This window comes from Rattus norvegicus, chromosome 14 (assembly GCF_036323735.1).
Source record: "Rattus norvegicus strain BN/NHsdMcwi chromosome 14, GRCr8, whole genome shotgun sequence".
In the NCBI taxonomy this organism is placed as follows: Eukaryota; Metazoa; Chordata; class Mammalia; order Rodentia; family Muridae; genus Rattus; species Rattus norvegicus.
Window position 1 is genome coordinate 16992576 of NC_086032.1, and position 13759 is coordinate 17006334.

A 13759-nucleotide genomic window follows, 5' to 3' on the forward strand; every position below is an offset into this window, starting at 1 on the left:
GCCTGCAGCGTAGTTTCGCTTCCTCCTGGCTAAGGGATTAGTTTCCAAGCACCCTCTCAGTGCCAGGGCCCGGGAAGGGCACGGAGAAGGAGCCGAGAGAGACTCGTTCAAGGGCTGCCCTGCCCCACACAGCACGGTTGATGGACTCGACTGCCCCAGGCAGCGGTGTCAGCTCCCTGCCGCTGCTCCTGGCCCTTGTCCTGGGTAAGTGTTCTTTCTGAGAGCTACAGATCAGAAGAAAAGACAGGGTGCTGGAGTCCCGTGAGCCTTGATGGAAGAGTGAGCTGGCGAAGTTAAGAAGATCCCGCCTCTGGCTTACACCTGCTGGAGGCTACCCTGGGTGTGCCCGAGGCCCCAGGGAGGAAGGGATCCTGCTGCCGGCTGCTGGGCTGTGCTCAGGTGGCACCTTGGAGTGCCAGGAGTGAAGCCAGCAGGAGGTGCTGGCAGGGACCCGGGAGGTGCTTAGCAGGTGCGTGAGATGGGAGGAGGATCTCAAAGGCAGGAACAAGATGTACCCTTCTGACCTAGAAGGTACCTGCAGAGGCAGAGGCAGAGGCAGATTCCTATCACGTGTGTGTGTGTGTGTGTGTGTGTGTGTGTGTTTTCCAGGAATGTGTGAGAGAGACAGGACTGCTTTTGAGACTACCAGTGGCTTAGGAGGCTTCATTACACACACACACACACACACACACACACACACACACACACACACACACACCCCTTTTCTCTTTCACCTTTTTCATCCATCCGAGAGTGGCTAGAGCTATGAGGGGAAAGCCCTCTTTTACTTTTCCATTCAGGAGGAGAAAGCAAAGAGAAAAGAAAAAAAAAATACTGACCCGCCTTACTTGGGACCTGCTGCTTCCCACTTTAAGAAGTCAGGAGAGAAAAATTCATCTCTATATTTGGGAAGTTAGGGCCGGTTGGTTGAGAACTCCTGGCTGTGATGTCCTCAGGAAGGAAGAGAGGAGAAGCAGCTCCCTGGAAACCAAAGCTCAGAAGGGAAAGCTGGAGCTTCAGGTGGTATCCTGCCCTCTGCCAAAGTCCAGCCATCTCAAGATGTCTGCTTTGAGGTCCTCAGGGTTTTGGAAGGGAAGGGTGTTCTCTAGCCTTAGGCAGAGTCTAGGAGGATTGGGCATTGGGAGGAGAGGGACCTCTCATGTGTCACCATGCTATTATATACCGACTCTCAAGCCTGGAAGGCTAGCAACTCTGAAAAGGGATGAGATTGTCTTTCACAGTGGAAAAACAGGTGAGCGTAAGTGAAATTTCTTGGCTGTGTCTGCAGAGCTAGAAAGGAAGATTAGATGCTTGTCAACCCGGTGGCAGGTAGATTCCATGAAGGGTCCAGGTTAGAGAGAAAGGACTGGCTTAGCCTGCAGTGGAGGCCGGTCACCTTAACCCACGGTAGAGTGATGTGGCCTAAGAGGAGTGACACGAGGTGGAGGTGTAGAGGAAGCGCTGAGACTATTGTCAGTGTCACTTGAACGCAGCTGGCACTCACGTCCTCTACCTTGTCTGGACTGCCCCACAGCTGAGTCCTTCTTCATCTCGCTATGGCCAGCCATATGCTAAAGTGTACAGGGCGCAGGCAGAAGAGTGTTCTTAGACACGGTTCTTGCATTTATGTTGAGTTGGGAATGTCAAACGGACAATGCTAAACAATCAGGGGGAAGGCTCAGACAAGCAGAGAAGGGAGAGCACCATGTTGAATATGGAACAACGTGAAGTTGCACGGAAGATATGTATGGGTACTGGGGGAATCTGAAAGAAGAGAGGAAGCCGGGGTAAGAGTTGGGAAGGGAAAAAAAGCATCCAGTAGAGGGATGCTGACTCAGCATTAATTCTCTCCTGGAAAAAAAGAAGCAATTGGTTTGAGAGAAAATGTGGATTATGAAGAACCAAAAGAACCAAACCAAACAGACCAAGCCAAAAAAATAAATAAATAAATAAATAAACCACCAGCAATAAATCCAAGACAAGTTAAAATGTTTAATCAGAAATCAATACGCAGTTAAACAGACTCAACACAAGTCATGAATGGAGGATGTAAACAATGAATCAGAGGAGATAAAACTGGCATTAGGGTGCTGTGTGGGAGGGGAGGGGACAATGGGCTAAATGGCCTGATTGTCTTAAGAACATGAGTTAAGCATGAGCTATGTTTCTGGGCCAGAAGGAGAGTCAGGAAAGAAATGATCTTTCAGGGCTGATGGCCTTTTTCCCCTTTACTGTCAATCACTCTATTCCATACCCTCAACCTGTTAAAAAAAAAAATTCCCTATTCCAATGTTACAATACACCCAGGGAAACCTAAACGTGCCACCTCCCTGATGACTGATGGCTTAGGAGACCAGATCCTGTCTCTAAGTCCCCGACAAGCTTGCCAAGGGTCAAGGGATGTTTCCATTATCTATTCTTCCTTCCTTCAATCACACACACACACACACACACACACACACACACACACACACACACACACTGATGCCCCCATGCCTAATTTAAACCATATGTTACTTTACTTTTGCAAAAACTGTGAGCGATGTCATGTGAGGTGACACTGCCCACTTGTCACTGAGCAGACAGGAGACCTGGCTCTACCCTTGCTCCTCTGTGTCCCGGGATGTCTGTAAGTGACATGCTGCTTGACATGGCTTTGTTCATTTGTAAAAAGAGGAGGTGTTATGTTTTCATCACCACATTCTTCACACACACACACACACACACACACACACACAAAACCAAAATAATATGTGATCAGTTAGGAATAGCATATGTATAATACATGATCAGTTAGGGATAGCATATGTATAATATGTGATCAGTTAGGAATAGCATATGTATTGTAGATGTAGATACATCAAAAGATACTGGGCATGTAGTAGATGACCTATTCAGGAATATCTATATCTATCTGTGTGTGTGTGTGTGTGTGTGTGTGTGTGTGTGTGCGTGTACTGATACATAAAATTTAGTGATTTTATGAAGTAAAATGAGTTGGGGATGGAGAACAAAGAGGTATACCACACAATCATTAGTTTTATAAAATACACATACGTTTAACACATATTGCAAATCTCTATATGTAAATATGTTATTTACCTATGCACTTGATATCCTTATACACATCGAGTTGGTTTTATTTTATCAAAACTACACCAAATCATTTTTAGAGAGTCGGTTGAAATCTTGACTTAAATGTCTCACCTTGAGTATCTTGTTAATCAAATTCAGTCATTGATAGACGTTCCAGTGCCTGAGGGGGCACCATTTGAGTGATTTTGTTTTCCCCTTGACATCCTGTTTTAGTCCCACCTTTTAGAATTATAGGAGATAAGATGTTAGATCTCTGTAGTCAGAGCTATGTTCTCCACGGTTCTTTAAATGACAAAGAAGCTAATCCGTGAGTTCTCACTTGCCAAAGAAAGTGGGGAACACCCTGTGGTGATTTCCTCCTGGACTGCTTGCATTTGCTTGCCATGTAAAGCAAGCCATGAGGACCTAAATCTGGTTTGGGTGACTCTGGTTTCTTGCTAACTTTAGTGCTCACAAGTCAAACTGAAGAGGAAAGCGAGTCTGACTGAAATGAGTGTGCTTTCTAAGGCTAATGACTAGATCTTACAAAAAAATCAGTTGCTAAGGTGAGTCTTTTTAAAGAAATGAAGAGAGATATTTTTTAGATGGTTGGAGAGAGATGGGGTATTTAATCTGAATTCACATCAATTAAGTAATTGCCTACTTTGCTTATCAGTTGTTCAGGTCAACTGACCATGAAATACTTGCATTCATTCTTTACATTTTTGAAGGATATGTAAATTGTTGTTTACTGATCTGTGGGTTAGTGGCATGAATTGCAGAATGCGTTTGGAAAGCACAACAGTGTTCATATTCCGTTCTCTTGTTTGAAAGTGCGGCAGGAATTCTATAAAGGACTGGGTTACTGGTAGAACATTTGTATCTTTTAAAACTTCTGAGTTTATTATTTGCCCTTATTTACTCATGGAGGGTTGAGTAAAGAATTCTTGACATGAAACAAGAATTCACAATAACTAGTGAAGTGAATGGTGAGTGCACATGGCCGTTGGAGGGCATGCCCTATCAAAATGTCAAGTCTAGTAAATCTTTTGATTTCATGTTGACACAGGTCAGAGATACTGAAGGACTTTTTTCTTTTATCCTTTGCTACGTGAGCCTGATACTGCAGGTGTGAAAGAGCCTTCCACAGAAAAGACTTTTATTTTGCAAAAAGTAAGATCATTTCTTCTGTCGAAGATTCAAATGTACTGTACACCTTTTATAGGTTTGGTTCTAGGGCAGATTTGATGGGTCAAAAAAGCTCTTCAAAAGAAGTATTTGGATATTGGGAATATACCTCATGCCTGAGGACCTGGGTTTAATATCTAACACCAAGGAAAGAAAAAGAAGTGATTGTGTGGGGTAGGGAAGGACAGCAGACTTAATTGAGGCAGTTGGAAAATGCTCTTTGAATACCAGGTGATTTATCTCTTGTTCAGTTAGAACAATGCTTTTCATCAGTGGAGAATAAGAAAGTTGTTATATTCGTGGATTTCTGTGCGATATTCAACGGAAGAAAAACAACAAAATACAGCCTTGGTAGCCTCTGTGGACATGAAATAGATTTGCTTTGGAGGCTGCTCCCCTTGGCCTTGTCAGTACTGGGGAATTCTTCATTTGTTCTCAATCACGCATGGAGATGGTCGAACCAGCAATTGCCCAGTTGCAAGCTAGGGCACACAAACCTTTCTTCTCCCTTCTTTGGGGTGAGCTGTGTGGTCCAAGCTTGCACTGAGCATGAGGGGATCCAGGACAGATCAGCTAGGAGAAAGGCCAAAGGATCTTCAGCAGAGATGCATGAAGTCCTTTTGGGGGACTTGAGTTGATTCCCTCCTGAATATCTTCTTAGTAGCCCACCCTCTAGGCTTCTGATGGACACAGGATGCTGCTGGGTGTTTAGGTCTCTGCTTGACCTTAAGTATGGAATCTTAGCATTGTTACTCTTTATCTTTTGGGGGAATCTTTATAAAGATCATCTCTACACCCTTTATCTCATTTGGTCTTCATCCCAAAAGTGACCAGTAATGTAGTACAGGACAGGCACTGGCCTAAGGCACTGATAACTTAATGTATAAAATATATACACTTAGTACAGGAGCTACATTGAGGGATCATGTAAGGAGTCCGTGTTTCTGACATTATTGTGTATGAATTTTAAAGTGGGAGGTAAGTTTCTAAGTCCTAGTAGATAAGCATTCACTGCTGAATGGGACACACTGGATCCTAAAAGCCAGAGATGCTTTAAAGTGGAAAACTGACACTGGGATCCCATATTCTTGGCTTATATATATATATATTTTTTTAATGGAGTTTCCACCATAGCTTTCCCCTCACCTTCAGCAATGTTGCTTCCCTGTGCATCTCTGTCATCGTTGGCTATCTTGGGTATTTGGAAGATTCTGGCTCTAAAATCCACCCACGCAACCCATCTGCCCATGAACCTGGCCTGGGCATTCCTGGTTGGGTGGAAGTTAACTTGGAGCAGGTGTTTGCTTCGGCCTGTGACAAGCGTCACTCCAGACATTCTAGTCTGATCCCACACTTAAATAAACTCAAATGGATGGGTTGACTCCTACACCTTCCTGGGCCTATTTCCAGCCACGTGACACCCACATGCTCCTGTAGCCAGTTGGGGGGTGGCATTGTTTTTCTGTCATCCTAGAGTAGAGCCACTTGCCTGTTACTGAGAATAGGTGACAAGGTCCACTCTGATCTGGATTAATATGGGAGCTAAGAAGCAGACTTAGCCAGACCATTGGCTGTAATCCCCAGTGCTGGGAATTACTGACTCTGAGACCTCAGTCCCTCAAACCTTCCTAGTCTTACTACCCTCATTTACAAAACCTGATAGGAATGAACCAAGGCTATGGTATGAATGGTCTTTATCTCTGTAAAACACCTACAGGGAGTCCAAACAGTGGGGTTTAGATACACATAATCTATTATACTAGACAATAAGAAATCCGAGAAAGGGGGAGGGGGGCTGGAGAGATGGCTCAGCAGTTAAGAGCACTGACTGCTCTTCCAGAGGTCCTGAGTTCAATTCCCAGCAGCCACATGGTGGCTCACACTATCTGTAATGGGATCCAATGTCCCCTTCTGGTGTGTCTGAAGACAGCGACAGTGTACTCATATACATAAAATAAATAAATAGATCTTTAAAAAAATAAAGAACTCAGAGAAAAGGTCATTGTGACCAACACCTTCTTAAGATTTTTTGTTGCAAATTTGAGTATGGATTTCTGATTATCATCAGGATGTATTGATTGATGAGAAAGCATCTTTTTCTTCAGCCTTGGTTTCTCATGTTTCTGATCCTGCAAGTTATGAAATAGATGACAGAAAAAAATTCCCTCCCAAAGAACTTTACTTTGACTTTGTAAGGAAAATGTGCAACATAAATTTGCAAAGGCGGTGAAATGCACATCTACCCTCTAAATATGGATTCTTTTCTTTTTCACTGCCAATTCTGACTCCGATTTCACATAGTTAAGAGCTTCACGTCGCTGTGTGACACTGACAGGAGGCACAGGCATTCTGCAGTAGCTGAATGTATCTGCAAGGTGATTTTGATATTTGAAGTCATCTCATCACAATGAGATTGTCTCATTTATTTGAATTACAGAAATAATTGCTTCAATTAAAAAGGAATAGAACTGTCAGTTTGGAAGAACTGGCGGTGATGAAATGTCAAAATTTATTTCTGAGTATAAGAAAAATGGAGAAGATATTATTTCATAAATTTTCAGGAGAAAAATTCAAATTCTTTAGATAGCCATTTATCATGTTAAGTTGTTCCGTTAGTGGCTCACAACAGAGATAATTATTTAACTTTCCCACATCTTGTTCTCTGACATACTCAAAATAATAATAATCATCATCACTTAGGGACATGGGGTCATTTTGAGGACAATATAGAATAATACAGGAGTTGGGAAACACATCTCTCAAACAGAATGGCTATTCTCAACTTTGAGAATATGTTAACATTCAAAATACTTTATAGGTAGAGTTTAAAAACTAGAAGTAGAATCAGTGTATTTGTTAGGTACAATAGATTCTTTACCTTGAGCAAAGGAAAAAGAAAAGTGCCACACTTCACCTCTGGAGGAAGAAAAAAGGCAAGAATCTTTGTCCATAACCACAAGAGAGATCTTGTTAGCGTGCACGTCTAAGTGCTTCTGTATAGGGAGTATTCAGCGAACACTTGTTGAGCAAATGAATGTGAGTTAGTTCAGGAAATCTTTCTAGACCACTATCTACTCATAGTAGGCAATGAAGTGTTTAATGTAAACTTTACACTTTAATGCACACACAGACACACACACACAATCTCTCTCTCACACACACATACATAATCTCTCTCTCCTCTCTCTCTCTCTCTCTCTCTCTCTCTCTCTCTCTCTCTCTCTCTCACACACACACACACAATTTCCAAAATTCAGGAAACCTGTACTTCCCCCCATAACTCTTTGCATTTATGTCTTTAGATCTGCTAAACACCTTTTTTTCTAGACATATTTCTGCCAAGATGACATCAGAACTTGGTCTCTGAGGGAGATGGCCTGGCAGAATTAGATTTATTCATGGACATTAGTGCTAAGGACCACCAGCAGCAACATATCATTTTATTCCAAAGTAAGGTTCTTTCGTACGGCATAGTGCTTAGCTGGTAAACAGAGAGCACTATTGTTACTTATAAAACATATAATAATGAGAAAGATGTAAATTTATTTTAATTTTTCACTGTTTGAAAGGGCGCCTGATATCACTTTAAAGCACGTCTATGGTTATTAGGCATCAATGATCTGAAAAGAATAAGATGAGAAGTGGGCTCAGGAACCAGACTGATCACGTGGGAAGAAGAAGCAAGCGCGCACGTAAACAAGTCACCGAGGAAACAGGACTGGGAACGATACATCCTGGTTTATCGGAGACAACTTGACATACTTGAAAGCAAGTGAAGCTTTGAAAATAAAGCTCTAGTTCAGTCAGAGAAGATGCACCTAACCCTCAAGAGACTGGAGGTCCCAGGGAGTTTAGGGGTCTGGTGGGTAAAGGGTGGGGTGCGCTGGGGGGTGCGCTGGGGGTGCTCGTGGACACAGGGAGGCTGGGACGAGGTATGGGATGGGGAACAGTCAGAGGGTGGACCAGGAGGGGAATAAAATCTGTAGTGTAAAAGAAAAAGATTAAATAAAATTTAAAAAAAGAAAAGAAAAGAAAGTTCTAGATGTGGCGATTTGCCCACGCTTGGGCACTTTGGGGGAGCTCTTAGTGTGCAGAAACCAGGTGGACCAAATGGCTTCCGGGATGTATCGTGCTTTTCTGGATACAGAACAAGGCTACTTCACCTTGAGAATGTTTTGAAGGTTAGAAGATCTTCGAATGAAGAAGGTACCAGCCTCCCCTGAGAGAAGAGGCAAGCCGTCAGAGCTAGAATTTTTTGATTCAGAAATAATTCAGAAATAAATATTCAGAAAATTGAAGCAGAAAATTATTCGATTTCTTTTCCACCCAAACCTGGGTTCAGTGACTTTTTTCCTCCTCATGGGCTTCATCTTGGAATACAGCAGCAATTTTATGCCTGAGGACGTTTCTACCTCGAAGTCTCCACAGATCTGATCGTTGAGTAATAGCTGTCAACTGGACCCTATTAGTGTGAAGGAACCGGAAACCACAGCTGTATCCGCTAAAATGGGTTGATGGGAATTTCAAGTGCTGCTATGTCAGGGGCCACTTTTTTTTTTCTAACATAACCATTTTGCAGTAGAAAACTGGGAGAAAAATCTTCACTTGTGTTTAGATAAATTAGAGACAGCTTGTAATTACAGTCAGCCAGAAGACTGACTTTGTGTTGTGAGGTGAATTCGTGTACATAATTGTAAGGCTCACTTCATGCTTTCCTTTCTTTTGATTTTTACTCCTAAATGAACAGTTTTACCGATAAAGATGAGGACGGATGAATGCTAAGGGGAACTGGCTTATTCAAGCTCATCTAAAGAACTCTTTATTCCTTGAGAATTTCATATTATGTTTTGATTACATATTCCCCTCCCCCAACTCCTGCCCTATCCTCCCCCTCCACCCTACACAGCCAGCTTCTTGTCCTTCTCTTTAAAACAAACAAAACCATTGAGTCCTATAGGTGTTAGCTAATGAGAATTAAATTGTCACTTCTCAAGAATTGAATATGTCTTGAAGTGTGGCTGATATACCTCTTATCGCCCATTGAAGAAAAAGTGATCCCTCCCCACCCAGAGAACCCATCCATTGCAAATAAATTCTTGGATAAAGGGGAAATTTCATGCCCACTTTCCTTTCTCTGGCTTGTATTCGTGTACATAATTGTAAGGCTCACTTCATGTGCCTTTTTAAACAAAAGCTAACCAAATGATATCCCCCTTGTTCTTTCTTATTGACTGCTACCCAACAGTAGTCGTCATGTTTATGCATGGGTTGAATGGTTTTCTAGACTAATCAGCCTCATAATTGTGAATGTGTCTTTCAGGACACGGTGAGCAGGCCTAGAACTATGAAATATGTGGTGTGACTGCTTCCTAATGAGTCCTATTTCCCTAAGTCACACAAGAAAATCAGTTTGTGCTGGAATGCAGTGGGCCAACCAATGGGCTCTTCTACTGTCTCCTTGCCTCGTGGTGAGCCTCCCGTCCACCTGAGGAAATTAGCATGTAGCAGAAGGAGTTCTGTCAGAGGGAACTGGTGTTGCACCTGCCTGGGTCAATACATTTCCCTTCCTTCTGTTTTCCTGAAGCATACCTTAGATCCGGTGACTGTTAGAACCACTGATGTGACCCGTGTGTGGGTAAACATCCCATCTGGAGGAACTCTATCCCTGTGTGGTACAATGAAGACGTTTTAGTTCCTCCCTTCTCTTTCCTTTCTTTTCAACCATGTTCATGGCCTTGGGATTGTAACTTCATAATCCTCGTCTAGATTCTAGAAAAAGTTCTTCTGAGCTAATTTCTCTTCTTATGGGTTTGCTTTAAGACAAACTAAACGATACCTTATACTTGGGGCAGTCTTTACAAGGGCACAGTTTATAAACACTGAAAGACAACAACTGAAAAGGTAGGAAAGGATTTGACTTTGTTTTTGACAGGAGAGCACAAGTACTAAATTTCACCCACTTCACAATGTCTAGGTCAAGCGCAAGCCCAATGTCATTGTTTCCAGCTGCATGTTAACTATGGCTTCTTTCTGGACCTGGGAACCACTCAGCTCACACAGTCTAGATCCTATGAAATGAATGAAGACGCTATGAGAAAAATTCCAATGCTTGCAATCTTCCTCCTTGCATTGATTTAAACTGGAAGCAAACTTTATTACTGTGTCTTTTGGAGTCTAGAGAAATGATTATAATTTAGTTAATTGCTACTGAATTGTACTGTCTCAGACCTGACCTTATCAACTACATTCGTGCCATTGACTCAACCAACCAAGTCAGAAATCCCAGCTCCTATAAATGCTGTGCTGACTCACAGAGCGATGCTGAGAACACAAAGACCCAACACATGAGAAAGACCCCACATGGCTATGAATCAGCCAAGACCTAGTAACTTCAGATGTAAGAACAAAGCCAAGTGAACAAAAACACCAGGAAGAAACGTCACATGAAGATTTTTATATACAGTCTTTCTCATTAACTACAGAACACACAGTAGGAATGCTGTGTGTGTATATGTACGCATAGATATTTTGTTGTTACTATATTGCACATTTTATGACAAGTGAAATTACATTCAAAATGTAGAAATTAGTTAGTGCCATCTACCATTTATGAAGCTGAGGATATAGCTTTCCATAACTGCAAAAGGCATTTACTACAGTTAAAATTTATAATTTCTTTCCTCCTCTTCGTTTAAGCACTTCCTGCCTTGACATGAGAGTTAGGCTTAACCCAGAGAACACTGAAGCTTCATGGTTAGTAACAATCATAATCACAAACCTATCAATTAAAATGCAGACCTAGAACTCAAGTCCTGCTTCCCGTGACCCCAAAGCTGCTCTTGTCCTGATGCTCAATGCTATTTGACTTTATTTTAAATAAAGCCCAGGGAGGATGAGTATGAAATAGTCTTCCAGTCCCTGATGGGACAGGGAGTGTGGTTCAAATCTTAAAAATCAGTCTTGTAGAAGAAATTGGATTCAGTAGATAAGCAGAAGCCTGCGATGTATCTAAGAAGTCTTTAATCATTATGATAGAGACAAATGAACATTTTCTGATACTTGTTTTTAAAATACAAAATGTTCTTGGCTTTCAAAATGGAAAATTCAGCTCAGAGATGAGCAAATACAGCATGCACACACTGTGTAAGTTGGCCATATATGATCCTTTTAAAGAGTTGATCCAGCTGGCCTGCTGCTTACCTCAGCACCAGCAGTGACATTGAGTCTGTGTCATGGGCCTGTCGGGTGGCCTCCTTCTCAATGCTTGTATTGTCCTCGCTGACTTCATTGCCCATGCTGACTGATGGGGATAAGACTTTAATACATTCTGTAATTTTTTTAACTTGATGATCTCAAAGTACATTAATGGAGACGGGTTTGGACTCAACTGAAACAGGGCTGGATTTCTTCTCTCCTTTCCCTTGAATTTTATGAGTAAAATTAATATTTTTAAAACTAACTCCAGAAACAAGAACTCAACTTCCAGTCACTTAGCAAGTACAGTTAACCGTGTGCCTTTATTTTATTCTGTGTTTATTGTTTTCCTTTTGTGCACCTGAGAAATTCTATAGATCATGTGAAGTGGAATATTTGATAGACTTAATAAAAGAAGTCCAAAAGCAAAAGAAAAAGTTCTGAGTTCTTTGACAGTTGAAACTTCATACAAATACATATATATCTGTCTGCTTAGATGAAATACAAAGGATGAAGCAAAAGAGAACAGAAACAAGGGGGAAACATGAACATCTAGATACGGCTTCCCAGCAACACAAGAATTTGGTAGGTGTATTTTATGGTAGGCAGAATAAAACTCCATTATTTATTGTGACAGCCCAGAGGGGCTGATAGACTATGGGCTTGCATTACTAGACGTATTGGGGCTGAGAAGCCCACTCATGTCTGTCCTTTAAGGACCATGTTGGGTGGTACTTTGCATTTACGGGAAAATGACAAGGCTTTTGACATATCTAATAAAATATGCTCGAATGAGCAGCTAGTATTCTTAGTTTGAGAAGAGAAAGCACCATAGAGAAACTCAGTAGTCAGATACAAATATTTCCTAATCTTCTTTGGGAAAAGGACCCCAAAGAGAAAGGGTACTAAAAATGAGCCACACAGATGGCCATTGGTAGTGTCATAGAGAAAGGTGCTCAGGTTTGAATGAGCGAATGACTGTGACCGATACCATACATGGTTGGTCTTGAGATAGGCCTGTCAGAGCAGACAGGATCCATTCAATGAAATTTTAAATATGACTTTGGCGGGTGCTTTGAAAGGATAGTTTCTGGGTTCACAGTTGGTAGGATATTTTAAAAACCTTCAGAATTCTTAGTCACTTAATATAATCTCTGATGTTTTTGATTGGGAGTTATGTGCTTTCTACGTACTTACCCTTTGTGCCATGACTTTCCCTGAACACAGTGCATTCTCTGTCTCATAAATATATTGGTAACTTTAACAATCCGTGCTTCTGAAAAGTCCTTGCTTTTCATAGATTTTCATGAAATAGATTACGAGAGGGGCAGAAAACCTATTATCTAAGGTTTTCATTGGGGAATAGAAAATTTCTTTATTAGTTCAAAGGCACATATTGAACTAATATTTGACTCTGGGGACCTTTTCATGAAATGGTGACACTTAAAAATACCTTATGAAGTCACAGTATTAGCCTTGAAGGCTGTGCATTTGCAGTTGTTTCACGAGAAAGGGATGTGGTTAAAAATACAAGCTGCACTTTAGATTAAAATATATAAAATGGGTTGGAGAGAATCCGATTGATTCTTACCTGGAGTAGTTCCTCCCTGACCCTAGGGACATTTGGTGGCGTATGGACATTTTACATAGTGACAGTTCAGGAGTGGTGGGCAGAGGGGCACTGGTCACTACTGACAAATAGGAGGTAAAAGTCAAGGTCACTTAACCACCCTACAATGCACAAACTCTCACAGCAAAGATGTATTCAGCCCCAGAGTTCAACAGCATGATCAATAACATTTCATAGGATGCTTTCTATTAATTTTAAGCTAGAACTTGAATTTCCTTAAACAATAAAGTAGGATTTTTAAAGGTCTTATTTTCCTAAGATTTTCTAGGTTTGTTCTTTCAAGGTAATGTTCTATTTGCCAGCATGACTACCTGACAGCGGATAAGCCAAGTGTTAGGAACCGACTCGTTTCTACCACGTGACCTAGGTAGTGGATGCTGACTAATTATTGTCTCTAATTTTATGACAGCTTTTGTGAGAAATGATCAATATTTGCATTATTATGACCACGTGGATGCTAACCATTGCTGCAACAGAAAAAGACAGTGATTATCTTGCTTACATGCATTTTTAGCAAGTAATTAATGGGCACTTTAAAAGCCACTTATTCTGCATTAAAAACTCATATAAACCTCAGTTTCTTCACACAAACTCTGCCACTAGGCAAAGTTGATCCTGTTTCAGACTTTCTCTTGTGTCGTCTCTCACTGTGCTAATTGTACACCATCTTTC

At 41.5% G+C, this 13759-nt stretch overlaps 1 protein-coding gene across 1 annotated transcript in view; it reads left to right on the forward strand.

The window, feature by feature from the left end:
• Positions 1 to 92: 92 nt before the first annotated feature.
• The window catches only part of Btc (betacellulin), a 38511-nt gene continuing 24844 nt past the window's right edge, over positions 93 to 13759 (forward strand). The window contains 1 exon segment of the mRNA NM_022256.2: positions 93 to 204. Coding sequence (NP_071592.1) covers positions 141 to 204 — 64 coding nt within the window. The 5' untranslated portion in view covers positions 93 to 140.